The sequence below is a fragment of the Rhipicephalus microplus genome, chromosome 7 (assembly GCF_043290135.1).
Source record: "Rhipicephalus microplus isolate Deutch F79 chromosome 7, USDA_Rmic, whole genome shotgun sequence".
NCBI lineage: Eukaryota > Metazoa > Arthropoda > Arachnida > Ixodida > Ixodidae > Rhipicephalus > Rhipicephalus microplus.
In genome coordinates, this window is record NC_134706.1 from 68,450,463 (window position 1) to 68,470,454 (window position 19,992).

General features: G+C 45.4%; 1 protein-coding gene and 1 long non-coding RNA gene across 8 annotated transcripts in view; one reads left to right on the forward strand and one right to left on the reverse strand.

The window, feature by feature from the left end:
• LOC142767495 (uncharacterized) overlaps positions 1-3,023 on the forward strand; it is a 28,529-nt gene extending 25,506 nt beyond the window's left edge. For both annotated transcript variants that reach the window (XR_012884924.1, XR_012884923.1), the window contains one exon: positions 2,864-3,023. This is a non-coding gene — a long non-coding RNA (uncharacterized LOC142767495). The remainder of the gene's footprint in view (positions 1-2,863) is intronic.
• The window catches only part of LOC119179454 (AP-5 complex subunit zeta-1), a 101,847-nt gene extending 81,944 nt beyond the window's left edge, over positions 1-19,903 (reverse strand). For all 6 annotated transcript variants that reach the window (XM_075869240.1, XM_075869241.1, XM_075869239.1 and 3 more), the window contains exons 1-5: positions 19,543-19,903; positions 14,744-14,933; positions 9,159-9,205; positions 3,638-3,735; positions 3,017-3,235 (exon numbers count right to left, since the gene is read on the reverse strand). In XM_075869240.1, coding sequence (XP_075725355.1) covers positions 3,017-3,235; positions 3,638-3,735; positions 9,159-9,205; positions 14,744-14,933; positions 19,543-19,691 — 703 coding nt within the window. In that variant the 5' untranslated portion in view covers positions 19,692-19,903. The remainder of the gene's footprint in view (positions 1-3,016; positions 3,236-3,637; positions 3,736-9,158; positions 9,206-14,743; positions 14,934-19,542) is intronic.
• Between the last annotated feature and the right edge of the window lie 89 nt (positions 19,904-19,992).

Below are 19,992 nucleotides of genomic sequence, written 5' to 3' on the forward strand. Positions count from 1 at the left end.
GCGAGCAGGTGCTGGCTAACTAACTTTATGAAGAAGAAAGGCTTTTCCGTCCGAAGGGGAACGGGCATATGCGAAAAGTTTTGTGGAGGAGTACGATGAAAAGCTTCACAGTTTTCAGAGGTTCGTCCTAAACTTGCGGCACAACAACGGCTCTCTGCTTGGGCAAATCGGGGATGCCGATCAGATGCCTCTTTACTTCGACATGCCTGGCACCACAACCGTTGAGAAAAAGGGGGCGAACCAAGTTCGCGTGCCGACATCGGTCCATAGTAAAACTACAGTGACGGCAATGCTCTGTTACACGTCAGATGGGCACAAGCATCGCCTGTACCTCATATTAAAATGGAAGACGCTCCCAAAAGGAGTCGTTTTTTCGAGTGGTGTGATCGTGTGGGCCAGCGAGAAAAATGGGTGCGCGTTGCAATCGATGTTTTACTTTTTTTTTTCGTTGTGGAAATCGGGTGCGCATTACAATCGAGGGCGCGGTAGAATCTAGTAAATACGGTAACTAGAGGGGCGCGGAGGCAGAGTCAGCGTTTAACAATAAGAATCTATGGGCACCTCGCTGATGCCTGATCCACGGTTGAAAGTGGTTTCTCGGGAAGTCAGCAGAGCACGAACTTCGTTCACTGTAACCGATCAGCGACGCTCAAAGACGTTCATTGTAAGTGCGATTTTTTGCCATTGAACCAATGTATATTTTCACGGTCACGTGGATATTGTTCCTTTTAAGCGAAAGTTCGTTTTAAGTGGGGCCGTTATGTGGGCTCAACTGTACTCGAAAATTGAGAAGTATAAAGTCTGATACGTATATCCTCGCATGCTTCTGGAGCAGGAAGCGCAAAGCTTAGACAAATATTTGTGCTAACCGTTATGCCTACAGTAACTGAACAACCACAGCACCAATAATCCACTCGATATGGTTAAGAGCTGGGCTAGTTGGGGACTGATCATTATACCGTAATGCTAAGCAGCCCACTCTTCTACATGGACAGTACGGACAAGACGGACACGACACTCCCTACACTCGTATCTAAATTTATTTCAAGAAAAAGCTTCATATACATGCACCCATGCTGACTCCGAGCGACACAGAAATGAAGTAGGCACTAAAAACTATTCGATATCAAATTTTGTGCTCTTACGATAAAATAATCAAGGCACGCGTAGCAATGAGCTTAATGGTTCATGCATTCTTGTCCACGGAAGACAGTGTGCGCATACTCAAGCGATAAGAACGGAGCATGTGCAGCCTATACACCAAAGAAATAAAAAACATAAACCTAAAAAAACCTACAAAAATGTGCAGTTCAGCATACTAATTTGCACGATGTTAAAGTGTTTTAAGATGTGTCGCTCGGGGTCAGTGTGGGTGTAGATATATATATATATATATGAAGCATTTTTCTAAGATAAATGTAGTTGCGAGAGTAGCGAGTGTGGTGCCCCCCTTTTCCCTGCTGTCTCTGTAAAAAAAGTGCTACTCAAGATTACGCTTATCTAGTCACTTTGTCACAATGCCCGTTTTACAAGCCAACTTACTCCCGCTGTTAAACTGTATGGTGCATCACAATATTTGATAACACCGCAGGTTTCAAAGCAGTCTGGCCGCGCAAACTCAGAGTAGACCAGGGTGGAAACTACATGTACAGGCATCAACATCGGTTGTAGTCGCTCATTCTACACTGACTGTTCTCATTTCGTACACTAATTCAGCCTAGAATAAAACTGATCACTTGACGTTTGGCAGCAGATTACCTCAGCAAATGCAAGCGGCATTGGTTGGGTGGTTTTTTGTCCCAAACCAAGACTGCGAGAGACCCCACAAAAAAGGGCTCCACATAATTTTGACTATCTGGTGTTTTTGAACGTACACTGAAATCGTACAGTACATATGTGTGTGGCATTTTGCCTGTCAATCAAAAGGTGACCACAGCAGTGGGGATAGAACTCATGTTTTTTGCATCTGCAGCCAAGCACCGTAATAACTAACACCTGCATCACACAGTGAGCCACCTATCGCGATAAAAGGGGCCCTCTAACACTTTTCACAACCTCATAAATTTACACGTTTTTCTAGCTGGTTGTGTACACTGAAGGCTTAAGAGATAAGTGCCACAAGAACAGCAGCGATAGGGGCACTCAGCGCAAAGATTCAGCGTAGAAATATCAAAATACAATAAAATAGATGCTTGCCCTTAACTTTATTTTCACGGGCACACCTGAACGTGTTTCCCTCACCGTGTGACGTAGGAAGGCTGCCCAATGAAGCGAACTGAAAGCCCTACCGTACAGGAAGCTAGCATGTCATATTGCCCGTAATGCTCAGGACGCCGTTGCAATGATAATAAATAATGTGGTACTTGAAAAGGGAATGACATGTGCGAGCCAGCTCGCGAACACTTCTATGTTTTGTAGCTTTACTAATCTTTTTGCGATTGCATCTATATATCAACGCTTTTTTACATTTTTTTGCTTTTAGTTTCTTCAAGCAACAGCGAGAGCATCCCTGGCGCGTTTCCTCCAGCACCGTGGCGTTCGGCACATTCACTGACCAGCTTTGCAGTTTTCAAGCTGGTAAAGTCGTATAGCTTTATTCCCTTCAGCTTTGAGTGAAAAATCATGCTAGCAAAAAAATAAATCTGATAGCAATCCCTATTTTTGATGCAATGCCGTGACTACATTTAATGTTGCAGTTATCCAATTATATGGCGGCAACCTTCCGGCGTCATTCCTGCTCCCAATAGTCTGGCAAGCGCCACTACGAGTAATGCAGTCAGCACCGATGCTTTCAAGCGTTAAAGGGCCCCTTTAAGCCCGATTGAGATTAAATTTGCTAACTATGACTTGCTCTCTTCTGCAGCTTGTGGAAAGGAGCTAATCAAGACCGAGGAATCAGATCCGGGTAAGACCCAATCGTGATCAAAAGTGACCATGTGGCATCGGTGTAAGCCACCACGGCAGTTTGCAAGAAATGTTGGCACGCCGAAATAATGCAGACACAAATAAGGCTGACCGGAGGTGAGAACAGTGAAGGTCTCCTGCGACACGACCCCATCCAGTTCGGAGACGGCCTGGGCAGAGTCGGAACGGCGGAACCGTGAGGAGCCAGTGACGGCTGTAGATGACGGGGACGGTCCAGTGACCGAAGACACGCCGAGCAGACGCGGAGACGAGAAGAGCGAGCAGTCCAACAGCCAGCCGGGAAGCTGCTTGAAGACTCGCTCCACGTCCTCTGCATCCATAAATGCAACGAAATGTCTCAGATGGACCACATCAAGGCATCAACAGAGAATGGTTCAGTCTTGCATCAACATACATTCAAACTTCAATATGTAACACACAGATATAACAAAATATCGGTTATAAGTAAGTTAATGAAAAATTGTCTCACAATAGAAAAAGTGTTAAGAATAACTCTTACTATAACAAATTTTTGTATATAACAAACTTATTTCTCACAAGATGCAACTTTGTTATAAAGAGGTTTGACTGTACTTGCGTGCATATTGAAACACAGCAAAATGAAAAGTTTAACAGCTCCACTGTAAGAGTTTACTTTCTTTACTCTAGATCATTCAATGACAACCATACCACGTTGGTTAAAATTTTTTTATCATAACGCAGAGGCACGCACCCCGAGAGAGTAGGTCTTCTCGTGCCTCAGCCACTCGTGTGACGTAAAGTAGGACCTCACGCTTGACTGTTGCACTCACGGCAGCATCCTCCAAAGCACTGCAAAAATGCGTTGCATTGTCGCTTATTTATTAAGTAAGAAACAGACAAAGAGGAGGCACATACAGGTACACTAAAACCTTGATATAACGAACCCGTATACAACGAGTTATCAGTTATAACGAAGTAAAGGAAGAATAGCTCTGTGATAGATACAGTGCAACAAATATATGTTTACAAGGTATTTCTGGATATAACGAAGTACTTTTGTAGCAGGTGTGATTTTGTTATAATGAGGTTCGAGTTATCATGCGACAAACAACAGGTGCCCTAATCTCACCTCTGAAAAAACAAATACTTGAGAACATTCCACTTGTTGAAGGTGGGTGACCAGTGGAGCTCATGAACACTGATTGATTAAAAAACTTTAGTCAATAAATAGGCTATATAAGGGATCGACAAGGGTGGGCCTATTTTCGAGGACTCCAGTGGCTGTTGCAGTATGCTCAGTGACCCAAGAGAGCCTTCTGAGTGCTCAAGTACGCTCGACTGTGGACAGCCTCCCAAGCTTGAGTAAGGTCTATACCAGAGGAAAGCTTATGTTTGGTGGCCTACACACACACTCCTACAATGTGGGGACGTGACAGCCACAGCACTTGGATGCCCACCTGTTGGAGCCAATTTTATTCTCCTCGCCCATACGTGGACCCCCATTGGTATTCGCCCAGCCGTGAGTATCCTGCTTCCGACGCACCTAACAGCCACTCTACCGCTCATTCACAGTCTCCGCAACGCCGCCGTTCTTCATCGCCCCAACCTCGCCGCTATCCATCGCCGATTAACTACGGATCTTCCGATGGAAAACTAGATCATACAGCTCCTGGAGGTAGTGCTGCATCAAGTGCGACTGACCCGAATCCTCCGTTGAAGCCATCTACTAAAAAGAACTTGCTGGAAGTGCATGTGGACAGTCTTTCTTTGACGGCTTTAGTTGACACTGGAGCTCAGGTGTCTATAATGAGTGCTCGTCTCTGTCCTCGCCTCAAAAAAGTACTCATGTCTGCCGCAACACACGCCGTCTGTGCTGTCGATGGTGGAACTGTAGCCGTTATTAGAATGTGTACCGCTCGTATCAGCCTTACCGGCCGCCATGTTCCTGTTTTATTTACTATGATCGACGATTGCCCTTATGACCTCACCTTTGGGATGGACTTCTTATCGATGCATTCTGCCCTGATCAACTGTTCCGCCGGCACTTTCTGTTTACAACTTCCTTTTCTTCCGGATTCTCGTCCCAAGCTGCCAAAATGCCTTTGTATCACAGACTTCAGTCGGATACCGCCAAAAGCCCTCAAATTCATTGAATTGGCAACAATTTCACCCATTATTGATGGTGATTATGTCGTCATGCCTATTCCTTATGTTCTCCTGGCGCGGGACATCACTGTGCCACACTCCATCGTAACCATGGCCTCTAACCGGAGATGTCTGCCCATTATCGATTTCGGCTTCACGCAGCAAGTACTACCACACGAAATTTCAGTTGCCAATTCGCGACCCAATCGCCACTACACGCCCACATCACGGCTTTTACAGCAGACGCATTCTCGAATCTTCCATGTCGCCCGCAAAACACCACATCCCTCGACGCGGCTTTGCGCCCCACGGTCGCCCCGAAACTCAAACCTGAGCAATCCGATGCCCTATGCCACCTTCTTGCTTCCTACTGGGACATATTCGACATCGACAGCAGTCCACTTGGTCAGACTTCCCTCGTAAAGCACCTCATTAATACTGCTGATTCTCCTCCCATTCATCGTTGACCATACCGGGTGTCTGCCACAGAGCGTATGGTAATTTAAGAAGAAGTCAACAAGATGCTAGCCTAAGGAATTATTGAACCCTCCTTGAGCCCTTGGGCATGTCCCGTTGTGCTCGTTAAAAAAAAGATGACACATGGCGCTTCTGCATTGATTACCGCTACCTTAATCGAATCGCGAAAAAGGACGTTTACCCTTTGTCTCGCATTGATGATGCCCTCGATTGTCTTCACGGTGTGTGATACTTTTTTTCAATTGACCTACCTTCTGGCTATTGGCAGATTGCGGTGAACAAGAAAGACCAAGAAAAAACTGCCTTTGTAACTCCCGACGGCCTATACCGATTCAAGGCGATGCCGTTTGGGCTGTGCAACGCCCCAGCCACGTTTCAGCATATGATGGACTCGCTATTAAAAGAGTTCAAGTGGTCAACATGCCTGTGCTACCTGGACGATATCCTTGTATATTCGCCTACATTTGAAACACACCTTCAGCATTTGTCAGCAGTTCTCGACATCTTCCGCACTGCTGGCCTCCAACTAAACTCGTCGAAATGTCACTTCTGCCGCCAGCAGATTACGATGTTGGGCCACCTTGTCGACGCATCAGATGTGCAGCCTGACCCAGAGAAAACTCGTGCCGTCACAAGCTTTCCTGTACCCCAGTTTGTCAAGGACATCCGGAGCTTTGTGGGACATTGCTCCTATTTTAGAAAGTTCGTGAAAGATTTTGCAACAATCGCTCTACCACTCACCGACCTTCTGAAGAAAAATGTGACTTTTACGTGGGGTTCCGCTCAAGCTGCCACTTTTTCTTACCTCATCACCCTCCTCACGACTCCAGCTATATTGGCCCACTTTGACCCGGCCGCTCCGACAAAAGCCCGAACCGATGTGAGTAGTCACGGGATTGAAGCCGTCCTAGCCCAACGACAGCGGGGACACGACCGAGTTATCGCCTAAGCTAGCCGCCTTCTCACAGCTGCCGAGCGCAACTATTCAATAACAGAGCGTGAATGTCTTGCTCTTGTTTGGGCAGTCACGAAGTTCCGTCCATATTAGTATGGCTTGAATTTCTCTGTAATAACGGACCACCATGTGCTATGTTGGCTTTCGTCACTGAAGGATCCTACTGGCTGGCTTGGGCGCTGGGTTCTGCGACTGCAAGAATATACCTATACAGTCATGTAGAAGTCGGGACGCCTACATCAGGACGCTGACTGCTTCGCCTGCTACCCGGTCAATGAATTGAGCACTATCGCTGACACCGACATCGATATTTGCATCTTTTCCATTTCACAACAGACCCACACCGGTGATGAGCGACGCCGTGATGCAACCTTGCGTGCTATAATCGAACGAGTCCAATCACCATTTTCCGACAGGTCCCATCGCTCATTCGTCCTCCACGATGGTGTCCTATGCTGCCAGAACTTCTACCTAGATGAACCAGCCCAGCTGCTCGTCATTCCGAAACACCTTCGCTCGGCAGTTCTCAATGAACTTCATGACCTTCCAATTGCCAGCCATCTTTCTGTATTACGCACTTATGACCGGATTCGCCGACGCTTCTTTTGGCCAGGGCTTTCATGCTCAGTCAGAAGATACGTTGCAGCTTGTGATAAATGTCAGCGCCGCAAAACACCATCGATGCTTTCCGCCAGACACCTTCAATCACTTGACATTTCGTCAGAACCTTTTTTCCGTGTTGACTTAGACCTCATGGGCCCTTTTCCCATGTCTTCTTCTGGCAACAGGTGGATAGCTGTGGCCCCAGACTATGTCACGTGCTACACCATCACACGAGCAATTCCAACAAGCTGCGCCACAGATGTCGCCGACTTCCTCCTACAGGACGTGATCTTGCAACATGGAGCCCCACGCCAGCTGCTTACAGACCGTGGCCGCACCTCTCTATCAAAGGTCATAGCCGATATCCTTCAGTCATGTCAAACGAGGCACAAGCTCACTACGTCGTACCACCCGCAGACAAATGGACTCACGGAGTGTCTGAATCGAACACTTACAGACATGCTTGCGAAGTATTTTTCTTCCAACCACTCTGACTGGAGCCTAGTTTTGCCATACGTGACATTTGCATATAATTCTTCTCGCCATGACACTGCCGCTTACTCCCCATTTTTTCTGTTGTTCGGCCGAGAACCTACATTACCTCTAGATGAAATCATTCCATCTACCGCGACACCAACCAGCGAATATGCCCTTGACCCTATCAATCGCCCGCACTCGCTTTCTGACCTCTCAAGAGAACCAGCGGCATTTGTACAATTAACGGCACCGCGATGTGCACTTTTTACCCGGTTCATTGGTCCTGCTCTGGTCCTCGACCCGTCAAGTCGGCTTGTTGGAAAAACTTCTTTCTCGCTACACAAGTCCATATCGAGTCCTTCGTGAGGTCACTCCTATGACATACGAAATTGCCCCTGCTGCTTCATCGCCTTCAACTGCCCCACAGACCATAGAAATCGTACATGTGGCACGCTTGAAGCCTTACGACTCTCCCGCTGAGGTTGACTCCTAGATGTGCCGAGACGGCGCTTCTGTTGCAGGGGATAATGCTACAGGCATGTTGACATCTTGGGGGACGATGCATGTGTGTGCCTGACGAAGAGGACGAAAAGTAGTCTCTGCTTGGTGTCTGGTCAACCAGTTACGCCGCTGCTGCTGGTTTGAAATATATTTAATCCACAGCCTCGTCGATATGGCGTCTCTTTTCTTCCATAACAATATCAATTATGTTCCTCTTAGTGCAGCATCCTAAAATGAAACAGGGCTCATTTGGCTACAGTTGTCACTTTTACAGGATAAGCTACAATTCATGGAGACATTTAGAGGCCTTCTGACTTTCAGGCAGTGACTGGCTACCCGATTAAGGCCTAGTTTGAAAAAATTAAAGGCATCTATCGTGGTGGTGATGGCATTGACACTCGTCAAAACAGATTACTAAAGCTATATTTCTCTTGACAAAGAAAATGCTCAGATATGTTTCTATCTGTCAGTCTGTATATGGTGAAACGTGGATATAACGAAATTGACAAATTCCTCAGAAAATTCGCTATAAAGAGGATTTTGTCATATGTAGGTTCGGTAGCAAAATTCAAAAACTAAATGCACAAATTAAACAAAAGGGCAACTGGAGGCAGAGCTCATCCAAAACATTTATTTAGCCGTAAAAAACAGCATTATTGCAATAGCAATTATATGAACACTCTTGTACGATTTTTTTTATTGTCACCATCACATTCCCTAACAAGTCCAAATTGATAACATGCCCCCATGCATCCTAACTTTTACGAGCGGGTAAAAGCGTGCGAACGTTGATCAAATGAGCTGGCCCATATCTATAGCCTGGAGGAAGCGATGTCTACAAGGAAGAGAGGGGGGAGCAAGCATTGGCTAGAAGACGCTGCCTGCGTCGGCGTTGTGATGCCAGAGAGGGGGAGCGTATAATTGAAGAAAGAGGGAAGGTACGCGAAATGCACAGTAAGGGTGGTAACACCGCACACCAGATTGAGCTCCAACATAAGAAGCTTCACATCTGAAAACTTCGTAATATCGAGAAACTCGTTATATGAAGATTCGCTCTAGGCAGGTATAACTATAAAGTGCAAGCACGTCCAGTGGGCAACCAAACATAGCTTACCTTAATAGCTTGTCAAGAAGAGCCCTGTAGTGGGGGCTGTCTGTACCCTGAAAGAAATGATGAGATATTTATCACAAGGTCACACATTAAATCAATGCATGCAATAAACAGTGCAGTGTTTACAAGCTGTGAAATCTTGTGTTTGTGCAGTTGCACTGTTTACATTTTCTACACATCTTTATTTGCTTTCATCATGATCAGCGAATTTTAATTTTCTTCATTTCCTATTCCTGACCAGACAGGTTTCTGTCCAACTGTCGATTTCAGTGTTATTTCTGGCTAAAGAAGAGTCAAGTTTGGCTGCAGATGTACCCTGTAAAATATGCACATAATTGCATATATGGAATGCAATACTGTTTTTGTAAGTGGTGACATGCAGGTGAGAACAAGCTCGGCTGCTACCTCGCATTGCATAGCCAATGTTTCGTGCCAATGTTTAAATTGTGTTCATCCAAATAAGTACCCTACCCTTGAGGCTATGCAAACTTTTTTCCAACTACATAGCCCCGTGAGTGTTTGTACGTTCAAACCTCGATATATTGAACACAAATATAACAAATAATCAGTTATAGTGAATTAAATGATGAATAGTGTTGTCATAGATACATTGTTACAAATACAGGTTTATAATGAATTTTTGGATATAACAAAGTATTTTGTGGCACAGATGTGACTTTGCTACAATATGGATTTAGTGTGTTATCACATATAGATTTGTCAATGACCTTAATTGTGCTCTAATTATGCTTCATCAGGATTGTGTGAGCGACATAAGGCCCTTGGAGACCAACTTCAGTATAGATAGTGTTCACCAATCACCATACTAAGTGTATTTATTTTACGTGCGCTGTAACAGTGCATAGCAAGTTTCTAAAGCTTTTGGGATGCCTGTAATTGTTACATTAGGTTTAATTGATTCAGGCAAGGTGCAGGTTCCAGTCCACAAAGTTGCACTCATTCACTGAAACGTTCAAAAGCACAAAGCGCCCCAATCTACCTTGCACCCATCCATTAAAGAATAGAGGCTGCTGGTAGCACCCCAGTACTTCGGCATATTCAAAAAAGTTTCCAACAATATGCACTAGACAAAACTGTGGAACTGCGGTCACTCAGACATCATACGAATTATTTTCCAAGTTTTTGTGCTAGCGGCTTCCAAAGCACTTGTTACTGTTTAATATTACCTTCTGGTTCATGTTTCGGAAGCAAGCTTTCACATAAGAGAATTGCACATTACGAACCTCATGAAATGATTTGAATAGGAAAGCCTAGAAGGGTTAAGGTGGCAAAGTGGGACTGGTGAATTTCTGCTTCACTTTGTCGCACAAACAAGTGGCTAGAAGCCATGTGGAGCCACCCAGAGCCAAAAGAACCAAGCTTAGGCAAATCCAGGTACTATTGATTTTTTCCATGCTTTAAGCATCATGCATTATAGCTGCCATAAAAATTAGCACTAGGTTTCTCTCTAGTGAACAATTCTAAATCTTTATGAAGAGAGCCAAAGTACTTGGTGTGAAATGCATAGAAAAACTTTTTAAAAACGACAGTCTTTCTTGGAGTACATGAACACAGAAATTTTAGCCTGTCTCACACGATTCAGCCACCCGGCTAAAGTTTAAGCACTTCCTCAATGCCCAGCCATCTTGATCTATTGGCTGTGTTCATACTTGTGAACAATGTCGATCGAAAAGAAAATATTATAACGGGCAGACAAGAACGGTGAAAAGGACAGGGAAAAAGACGACGTGGTCAGTCTCTATGAGCAAGCTTGACGCCATCTTGTCCACCCAGAGTTCTGTATTTTGTCCAGTAAAGTTATTCTCCCCGTAACATCGTTGGTGGAAGGTGCGGTGTACTCACTTCAAGCAAAATGGAGCTTCGTAGCCGGTGCCTAGTGGCCTCCGGCATAGCGACTGAAGTCAACAATGCCGACTCCTTTTCGACTACCGTGCCTTCTCCAACCACTTCCGTGCTTTCTCCAACTGGCCCGTCAACCCTCATCTTGGAGCCCCCGAGAGATCCAGATACCTTTTCCGGTACTGATGATGCTGACGTAGAAGCCTGGCTGAAGTCATACGAGCGAGTGGGTGTACATATGCGATGGAACCCAACGCTCATGCTGGCCAACGTGATTTTTTATCTCAGAGGCACCGCGAAGGTCTGGTATGAAACGCACAAGGAAGAGCTGACCAGCTGGGAGTTATGCAAGCAAAAGATCCGGGAGATATTCAGCAGGCCTGTGGGAAGTCAACGTGCTGCCCAAAATGAGCTCTCACGTCGAGATCAGACGTGCACCGAATCCTACCTCATGTACATTTAGGACGTGCTCACTTTGTGCCGCAAGGTGGACTCACAGATGTTTGAAGCCGATAAGGTTGGCTATGTTATAAAAGGCATAGCAGATGACGCCTTTCACCTCCTTGTGTTCAAGAATTCATCTACGGTCCAGGACATTATTTCTGAATGCCGGCGCTTTGAAAAAGCCAAGAGCCGCCTTGTTCTCCACCTGTTTGCCCGCCTTCCAGACACGGCTGCAACATTCACATGCGAAGACCCTCGCCAACCTTCTACGGAAAGTCCCGGTGACGCTGTCCGTATTGTCTGTAGGGAAATAGGGAAATAAAAGCCCCGGCTCCACTAGCGTCACCCTCCCCCAACTCCGACAGCTATCACGCCATCGTCTCCCTCATCCAGACCCTCGTGAGGCAAGAATTGGCCAGCGCCAGCTTGAACATCTGCTCCATCGTCCAGACTACGCCCCACCAAATCCACCTGTGGCTGTTGCGCCCAACCAACGTTTTTATACAATCCCATGTTATCGCAACCCGCGGGAATGGCGCACCCCAGAAGACTAGCTGATATGCTTCAATTGCGGTCGTATAGGCTACACTGAGGTCGTATAGGCCACGACTTCAAGTGGTCCACCTGCCTGTGCTACCTGGACGTCGTCATTGTTTTTTCTCTTTTTTCGACGCACCTTGAAAGGCTATCGAAAATCTTATCTGTCTTTCATATGGTGGGACTGTAACTCAATTCGGCAAAGCGCCACTTTGGCTGACGTAAACTTTCTGTGCTTGGACATCTCGTTGATTCTGTAGGGGTTCACCCTGATCAAAATAAAATACAGGCAGTAAAAGATTTCCCTGTACTAATCTGTACTTAAGACGTTCGCAGTTTCATTGGCCTCTGTTCTTACTTCCGCTGCTTTGTTAAAAACTTCACCTATGTCGCATGCCCTCTCACTCAACTCCCAAAAAAAAAGAGGCTGAGCAAGGGTCCTGAGCAAGCAGATGCGTTCCAAAATCTAGTGTGGCTGCTTACTTCTCCTCTTATCCACGCTCACTTTGACGTCTCAGCTCCAACAGAAGTTCATACAAACGCAAGTGGCTATGGCACTGGTGCAGTCCTGGCCCAGAAACAACAAGGACACGACCCTGTTGTTGCCTATGCTAGCCGCCTTTTTCCATCGCCTGCCGAAGGAAAATATTCAATAACTGAACGCGAATGTTTGTCACTTGTTAGGGCAGTCGGAAAGCTTTGCCCCTATTTGTACTCAGTCATCACTGATCAGTCAGTGATCAGTAATCAGTGATCACCACGCATTGTGCTGGCTTTCGTCTCTTTTAAACTCTTCAGCCCGTCTTGGCCATTGGGCGCTGCGCCTTCAAGAATTTGACTACTCAGTCCTATACAAAACCGGCCGCTCGCATCAAGATGCCGACTGCTTGTCCCGATATCTTGTTGACCCTCCAGGTGGCGACTCCTCTACAATCACCCTTCCTGCCGACGTCCTCTCTCTATCCGTGATTCATGACATTGGAATCGAGCAGTGACGGGTACTTTCTTAAATGGCATTATCCGAAGGCTAACATCGGTGACGCTCGACCCTTCCCTTGAAATCTTTGAGTTACATGATGGTCTATTGTATCATTGCAATATGTGCCTGACGGCCCAGGAAAACTACTATCGTTCCCCTTCAGTTGTGTCCAACTTTTCTCGCCCAGCTTCATGATGCACTGATAGCCGGTCACCTCGGTGTGTCACGAACCTACGACGGAGTTCGCCACCGCTTTTTCTGGCCTGGCATGTACTGCGACGTCTGCCGTTATGTTGCAGCCTGCAACCCTTGTCAACGACGAAAAAAACCAAATGCCTCTTCTGCCGGACGTCTTCAGCCACTGGAAATTCTACGAGACCCATTCTACTGTGTCGGCGTGGACCTGCTTGGCCTTTTTCCTACGTCCACTGCGGGTAATCGGTGGATTGAAGTGTATACCACCGATTATACCACCCGATACGCGATCACACGGGCCCTTCCAACCAGCTGTGCAACTGATGTGGCCGATTTCTTTTTATAGACGTCATCGTACACCACGGGGCCGCTCTACAACTCCTTAGACTGAAGCAGCTACTTCCTTTCAAAGTGGTTGATGACCTCCTCCGCTCCTGCACAACTGAACACAAGCTTTCGACTGCTCACGATCCACAAACAAATGGTCTAACGGAGCGCCTCAATCGCACTCTCACCGACATGCTCTCCATGTATGTTTCCACCTATGACCGGGACTGGGACACTACGTTACCGTTTCTAACATTAACGTACAATCCCTCTGGACACAACACCGCAGGGTTCTCTCCTTTTTTTCTGTTGTTCAACCATGATTCTGCGCTACTTTTCGACACGCTTCTGCCGACCAGACTAAATGACACGTCTGAGTACACTCAGGATGAAATGATAAAGGCCCAAGCGGCATGCCAAGTTGCTCGACGACAACTACTGGACTCCCAGGACAATCAGAAGAGCGTATATGACGCCCGCCATCGTGATGTTTTCCTCACACCCGGCAATCTCGTTCTGCTTTGGTCCCCCTCGTGCCGCTTTGGACTTTCGGAGGAGTTACTCCCACACTATTCTGGTTTCTACCACATCTTACGCTAAGTAACTGACGTCACTTACGAAATCACCCCTACCGATCCCGCCATCATTCAGCCTCACACTGACATAGTACATGTTAGGCAACTCAAGCCATATCACTCCAGTGCCTCCTGATTAGCACCGGGTCGATGCTCCAGCTTCCGGGGAAATAATGTAACGGGCGAAGAGTACAGGGGAAAAGATGATGTGGTCAGTCTCTACAAGCGAGCTTGATGCCATCTTGTCGGCCCCGAGTTCATTCTCTATTTTGTCCAGTAAGGTTATTCTCCCCGTAACATCATTACGCATATCTCTGGCGCAACATGAATGCAAAGCATTAAGCGGTGTGTTCCTTTTTAGAAAATACAGATACGTAATTATAAAGACCACAGTTTTTCTTACGCTGCACTGAAAATGCAACTCTATGCATGAAAAAGCAGGCATTTTTTACGCTTCACTGAAAATTCCGCCCTGTGCACCAAAAAGCGCTCTGTCGACAACAAAATGTTGCCACCCTCCAGCAGTCCCGAGTTTTTACCAGCTCCTGTTCCCAAAAGTTACTGCCAGTTGGCGTCCGTATCTCACGCAGCGCTTCCAGACGGAAGACTATATTTGCTGCAAAGTACGCAGATACAAGGTCAATTTTTTCAATTGAACAGGCATTTTTAACCTGAGCAAGTAATGCCTGGAGAAACAATGTGAGTTGTTGTGGTGGCAGAGGGAGCAGCATCTCCTCAAGGCCATACTGTGGACACAGAGACTCCAGAACAGACAAGGCCAGGTGGCGCCGCGCTGGTGGAGAACTCTCGTCCAGCACAACCACCAGAAGGCTGCTGACAGCTGTCTCCTGCTGGGGGATCCTGCAACACCGCCGTCAGTCTTAATTGAGGCAGATGGAAACATCAGAACTACGGTTATGTTTCTAGATGCTTCAAGTAGTGTGCAACCATAGTTTTTAGGTACACCCAACATCCTGAAACCCATTCTGTCGCTTTTACAGGAATTGGCTGTATCAGTGTGGAAGCAGCATTGTTTTTTCTCCTTTCTATAAAGTTGTGAACGACACACACATATGCAATGGACATTGTTTCCAACAAGTGGTTAATGTTGTCACTGTAAACGTGTCCGGCCTTTATGACTTGAGGTTAGCAAAAAAACAAGCATTCCACTACAATAAACTATACAGTCAATCCATGAAAAAGGAACAAATGAAGTCCCTAAATGTCAAGTTCTTTTAAAATATACTTCGTGTGGTTTCGAATGCAAAAACTACCATATATTTATGAGGTATAGTGTAGTAAAGAAAACTGGAAATTTTAACTATCTGAGGTTCTTTAACATGCACTCACATCACACCGACCTACGACACTTTACCTCTATCAGAATGTGACCGCCATGCCCCTCATCGTAACCGAACCTTCAGGGCCAAGCACAATACCCACTGTATTGCCAGTGCAGATGGGTCCATCTAAAAAGTGTGGCAAAGCAGTTACAAATCTTTAACCCAGCCAAGCAGACTTCTGTTAAAATGTTTACATTCAGTGGCTATCTTTGTATATCAATAAAACTCATATGATACAAGGAACAATGTAAACACTGAGTGAAGCCAGGCAGAGTATATCAATGATCCCTTGGCAATGCAGAGAACCATCTTACATTTCTTGCACGCAGGTTGGTGGCGCTAAATAAATTCTCAATATTTAACACTTACTCTGATTCTGTCTTGTTCCACAATGTACAACGAAAGCACAGAGGTTTGTAGCTGACATTCCTGTACTTAACATTTTTTTTTTAACAGTAATGCGATATTACGAAAGTCTCGGCTCTGTCTGTGCCTCTTATGTAGAAAAGTCTATTTTGAAATATGGAGGTGTGGGCAAAAATGGCTCGGAAAGTGGTGATGTCGACAAAAAAGCAGGTGCGAAAAATCAGCTGGCGTTATGTTATAAGCAGAGACCAGATTATAGGCAAATGCCTATTTTGTTCCTTGTGTTTCTATCATGCCTTTTTGATATATGAGCTTGAATTAGAGGTTAATAAGGGCTTTTATGGTGTTCTTATAGTGGCTATAAATGCCTATTCTGGGTGTTCGTGCCTAAATGCCTATAAGTGTCTATTTTCCAAATGAGCGCATATATGAGCACTATTCAAGCCCAAATTTTGTTCTCGAATGTGGTGTGAAGCCGTTATTCAAGTAAAAAAGGCAACATTCATATTTCCAAACACTATAAGGTTCAACAAAGACAAAGTTGACAAGCTGTGAGCGATTGGAGGAAGAGCATAAGGAGTGAAAAAGACGCTATTTCTGAATCTGCAGGGGAAGGAGGAGGGAGAATTAAAGATAGGGTAAGAAAATAAAAGCGACGTCTATGGCCGAGGATGCAGCGACCGCCTTCTACAGACAGCTGTCCAGTGCCCTGAAGGAACTGAAAAACCCCCTTGCAAACCTGGGTGTTGCGGTGGGAAAGGAAGAGCAGGTTTTTATGGGCAGCCGCGGGTAGCTGGAGAACGAATGAAAAACCATGAAGGGCCACTCATGAAATGCTCTTGTTGATTCAGTGGTGGCGAAGGTCGCCAAATCATTATACTTTATACAGTGAAGCCTGAGACAGGCGCTGGCACGTTTACAATCACTAGTGTATTAGCATACATTCTCAATATGCTTGAATACGCTTGTTCCGTATGAGATCATTTGTCATATGTCTTTTGGTGACAAACATGCAAAAATTCACAGAACACGACTTCAAGGTTTGTCCTAAGATATTACTAAAAAATAATGCAAATTACCATCATCGCATCGATATAAACTGCGGTTAAAGCTCTTATGTCGAGCATTTCATGGCCAAACTCGCATTCGAAAATAAATGTACCTAAACAGTACTCTTCGCGTATTGGTAATTAAAATTTTAGAATGTCATATCAGATATAATATTTCTATTAATTCGTTTTTAGGTAGTTTTATGACAGAATGAAATGGCTTATATAGAGAACAAAGTAAGTTGTGCAAATGAAGGCGTGTTTTCTTTGACATTGTGACCCATCTGCTGCTGCGCCGTTGGCTAAAAAGTGTAATGTGCGCGTGGCTTTTGGTTTGTTTGTAAATTACTTTTTAAGTGTCCCTCTCTAGGTGACATAATAAGTTGTAGTTAGGCACTAGAAGTTCTTACGTGCCTAATGAAAAGCGTTCTACCACGGTGATTTTTCAAATTGGTTCACAACGAGCTACCAAAGTATGGTGCGAAAAAGCAAACTTGAATCCCTTGCCTCTCGTCCCATGCAGTCATTGTGAGCCTTATTCTTTCCCTGTTTTCTTCGGTATCGGGCCTGGAGAATCACACGATGCACACGCACAAAGAACAACATGCGTAAGTAAGGTCACGTGAACATGACGTGCCCCAGCATACTTGTGCACGTATGCCATCGATGTTGTGTCGTTTCAGCATTTTCTGTAGTGTATTACCCATTTCTGTGGGATGGACCAGTCAGTGTGTGTACTTTAGGAGAGGCTGGCAAGGATCATGTATTGTGACCGCGATACACCACGTCATTCCACTGAAACTGCGTTCAGAGACCACACACCAAACACAAGCTAAGCATTGTGAGGGTTGGTGAAGGCACGATGTAGGAATGACAAGAAGACGAATGCAAGTGAAATGGGGTAGTAGTAGTAGTAGCAGTAATAGTAGCAGTAGTAGTAGCAGTAGTAGTAACAGTGGTAGTATGTATGGTTTTACTTTAAAAAAGCACAATATGAATATGAGAGATGCCGTAGTGGAGGTCTCCGCAAATTTTGACCATCTGGTGTTCTTTAACGTGCGCTGACATTGCACAGTACACGGGCATCTACTTTTTCGCCTCAATTTAGATGTGACCGCCGAGGCCACGATGGAACGCGTGGCATTAGGGTGAGCAGTAAAGCACCTTAAAGCGACTGGTCCACCGAACCGGACGCGAAACGAGAGCTGATTAGTGAATAGCATCTCGGGGTTATTCAAAACAAAAATAAAAAAATAACAAGCTGAGATTCCGTTTGCAATTTTCATAATTTTTCTCAGCTTTCATTCAATATACTGATTTTCAAAGGGCAGTGCAAAGACACAGGGAAAAGGAAGACATAGAGACAAAGAGCACTGTGTTTCTTTTTCCTTTGTCATTGCGCTTCTCTTTCAATATGATACGAAGCAGCTAGCCCAAACCAAAGTACTCCTCATTCATGCTACACAACAAAACAAATTGTACATGCCAAGCAGAGTTATGTCACGTGGAACTCTCTTAATGAGGTACCGTTTAAAATGCAGGATATAATCAGGAAGCAGGCATTTTTCGTCTCTTTTTCTACACAAGAAGGGCAAGTGGTATTCTTATAAATTGAGCATTTTTCTGTGACATGTAATTTTGCAAATGTTAAAAGGAATAATCCAGAGTGCCCAGTGCACCATTACGCTTGTAAGCTCGAAATGCCCAAAGCTAGTGAGGAGTACTTTAAGGTGTTTACCGATAGGGGAGAAATTGGTCCTACATGATTAGACCTAGCATATCCCTCTTATCCTTGACTTATATCCATGACTCTTCTGGTGTATCAGTGGCCTGGTTATTTGCTCCTGCACTGCCCTTCTCAGAAACAACGAAACAAAATAGACCCAGGAAAGTGTCAATTGAATAGTAGACACTTGACGCACAATGCTAGACAATAAAACAAAAAAGCACATACTGCGAATCGCGCAGGAAATGCATTCCTATGTTCAATCGTTCATACCTTTCTGCTATCTTAAACAGTACCATTTTTTCTTTAGCTTCTTGCCATATATACAAGTCACCGACATCGTTGTTTTGGGTTATTTCAATTTTTGTAGAAATTTATTGTGCCTATAATTATGATTTCGAAGGCCTAAAACAGTGTTTTACCTGCCTGTCTTCGGCGCCTAAAACATACTTTTTAGTGCCTAAATATCGGGCCTCTAGTTATGAGTGTCCCTGCCGAGACGGGCCTACTATTGACGCAAGATTGATGCTCTGCACATTGACGCTCGGTAACAGCAAATAAAGCATCTAATCAATATATTGGCGTTACTGGTTGTAGGATGCCAATGGCTCAATAACAACTCGCACAAACATCGTTCGCAAAGGAGCGCTCGCAACATTGAAATATAACACAGGCTTCAAAAACCATGGTAAAGCCTTCCCGTTACAAAATGTGTTCTCAGTGTTAACTATGAGAAGTTGCACTTTGTCGTGTCAAAGTATCCAAATTTAGCGCGCCATGCACTCCATGCAAGCTGGCGCGCGCTGGTCTCAATAATGTCACAGCCTCCCACACGAAATACCACCGCGTTTGTTCGAACAGCACGCTCGCACGCACCGTGAAGGAAGAATGAACAAATGACATGACACATCCGGGGAACGTAGCGACGACAAAAGCGAAACTCCGCACAGCACGGACATGCTCGCTCGTGCAAGTTTGCAACTCACAACTCCGGGTCGCATTCTAGCACGGCGGCGCGTAGCTGCTGCAAAACTTCCTTGGTCAGTTGCTTGGGCAAGTTGTCGAGCAGTTCAGACAAATTTAGCTTTCGGTGGCTGCGAACCGAGATGAGATCGTCGACGAAGCTAGCTGCCATCGCCTCCCTTGCGTGCTCTGGCAGTCAGCTGATCAACTGTGCTGTGCCTTCGAACTCACCGGCGTTCGAATGCACCTCGGGCAGCCCCGGTGGCTCCTTGAATTTCCACGTTTCATTTTTTTGTGTTCATAGAGTTTCATTCAATTATTGTATGAAACTTTATGTTTGTGTGGATACTGTAGTAGAGAGGCTGGAGCCTCTTTAATTGCAGGAAGCTAGCGGAACACACCAAACATCATCATCATTGTACCACGTGGTTGGTATTTTCTGATCACGTCACAGAACACCTACCACGTGGGGT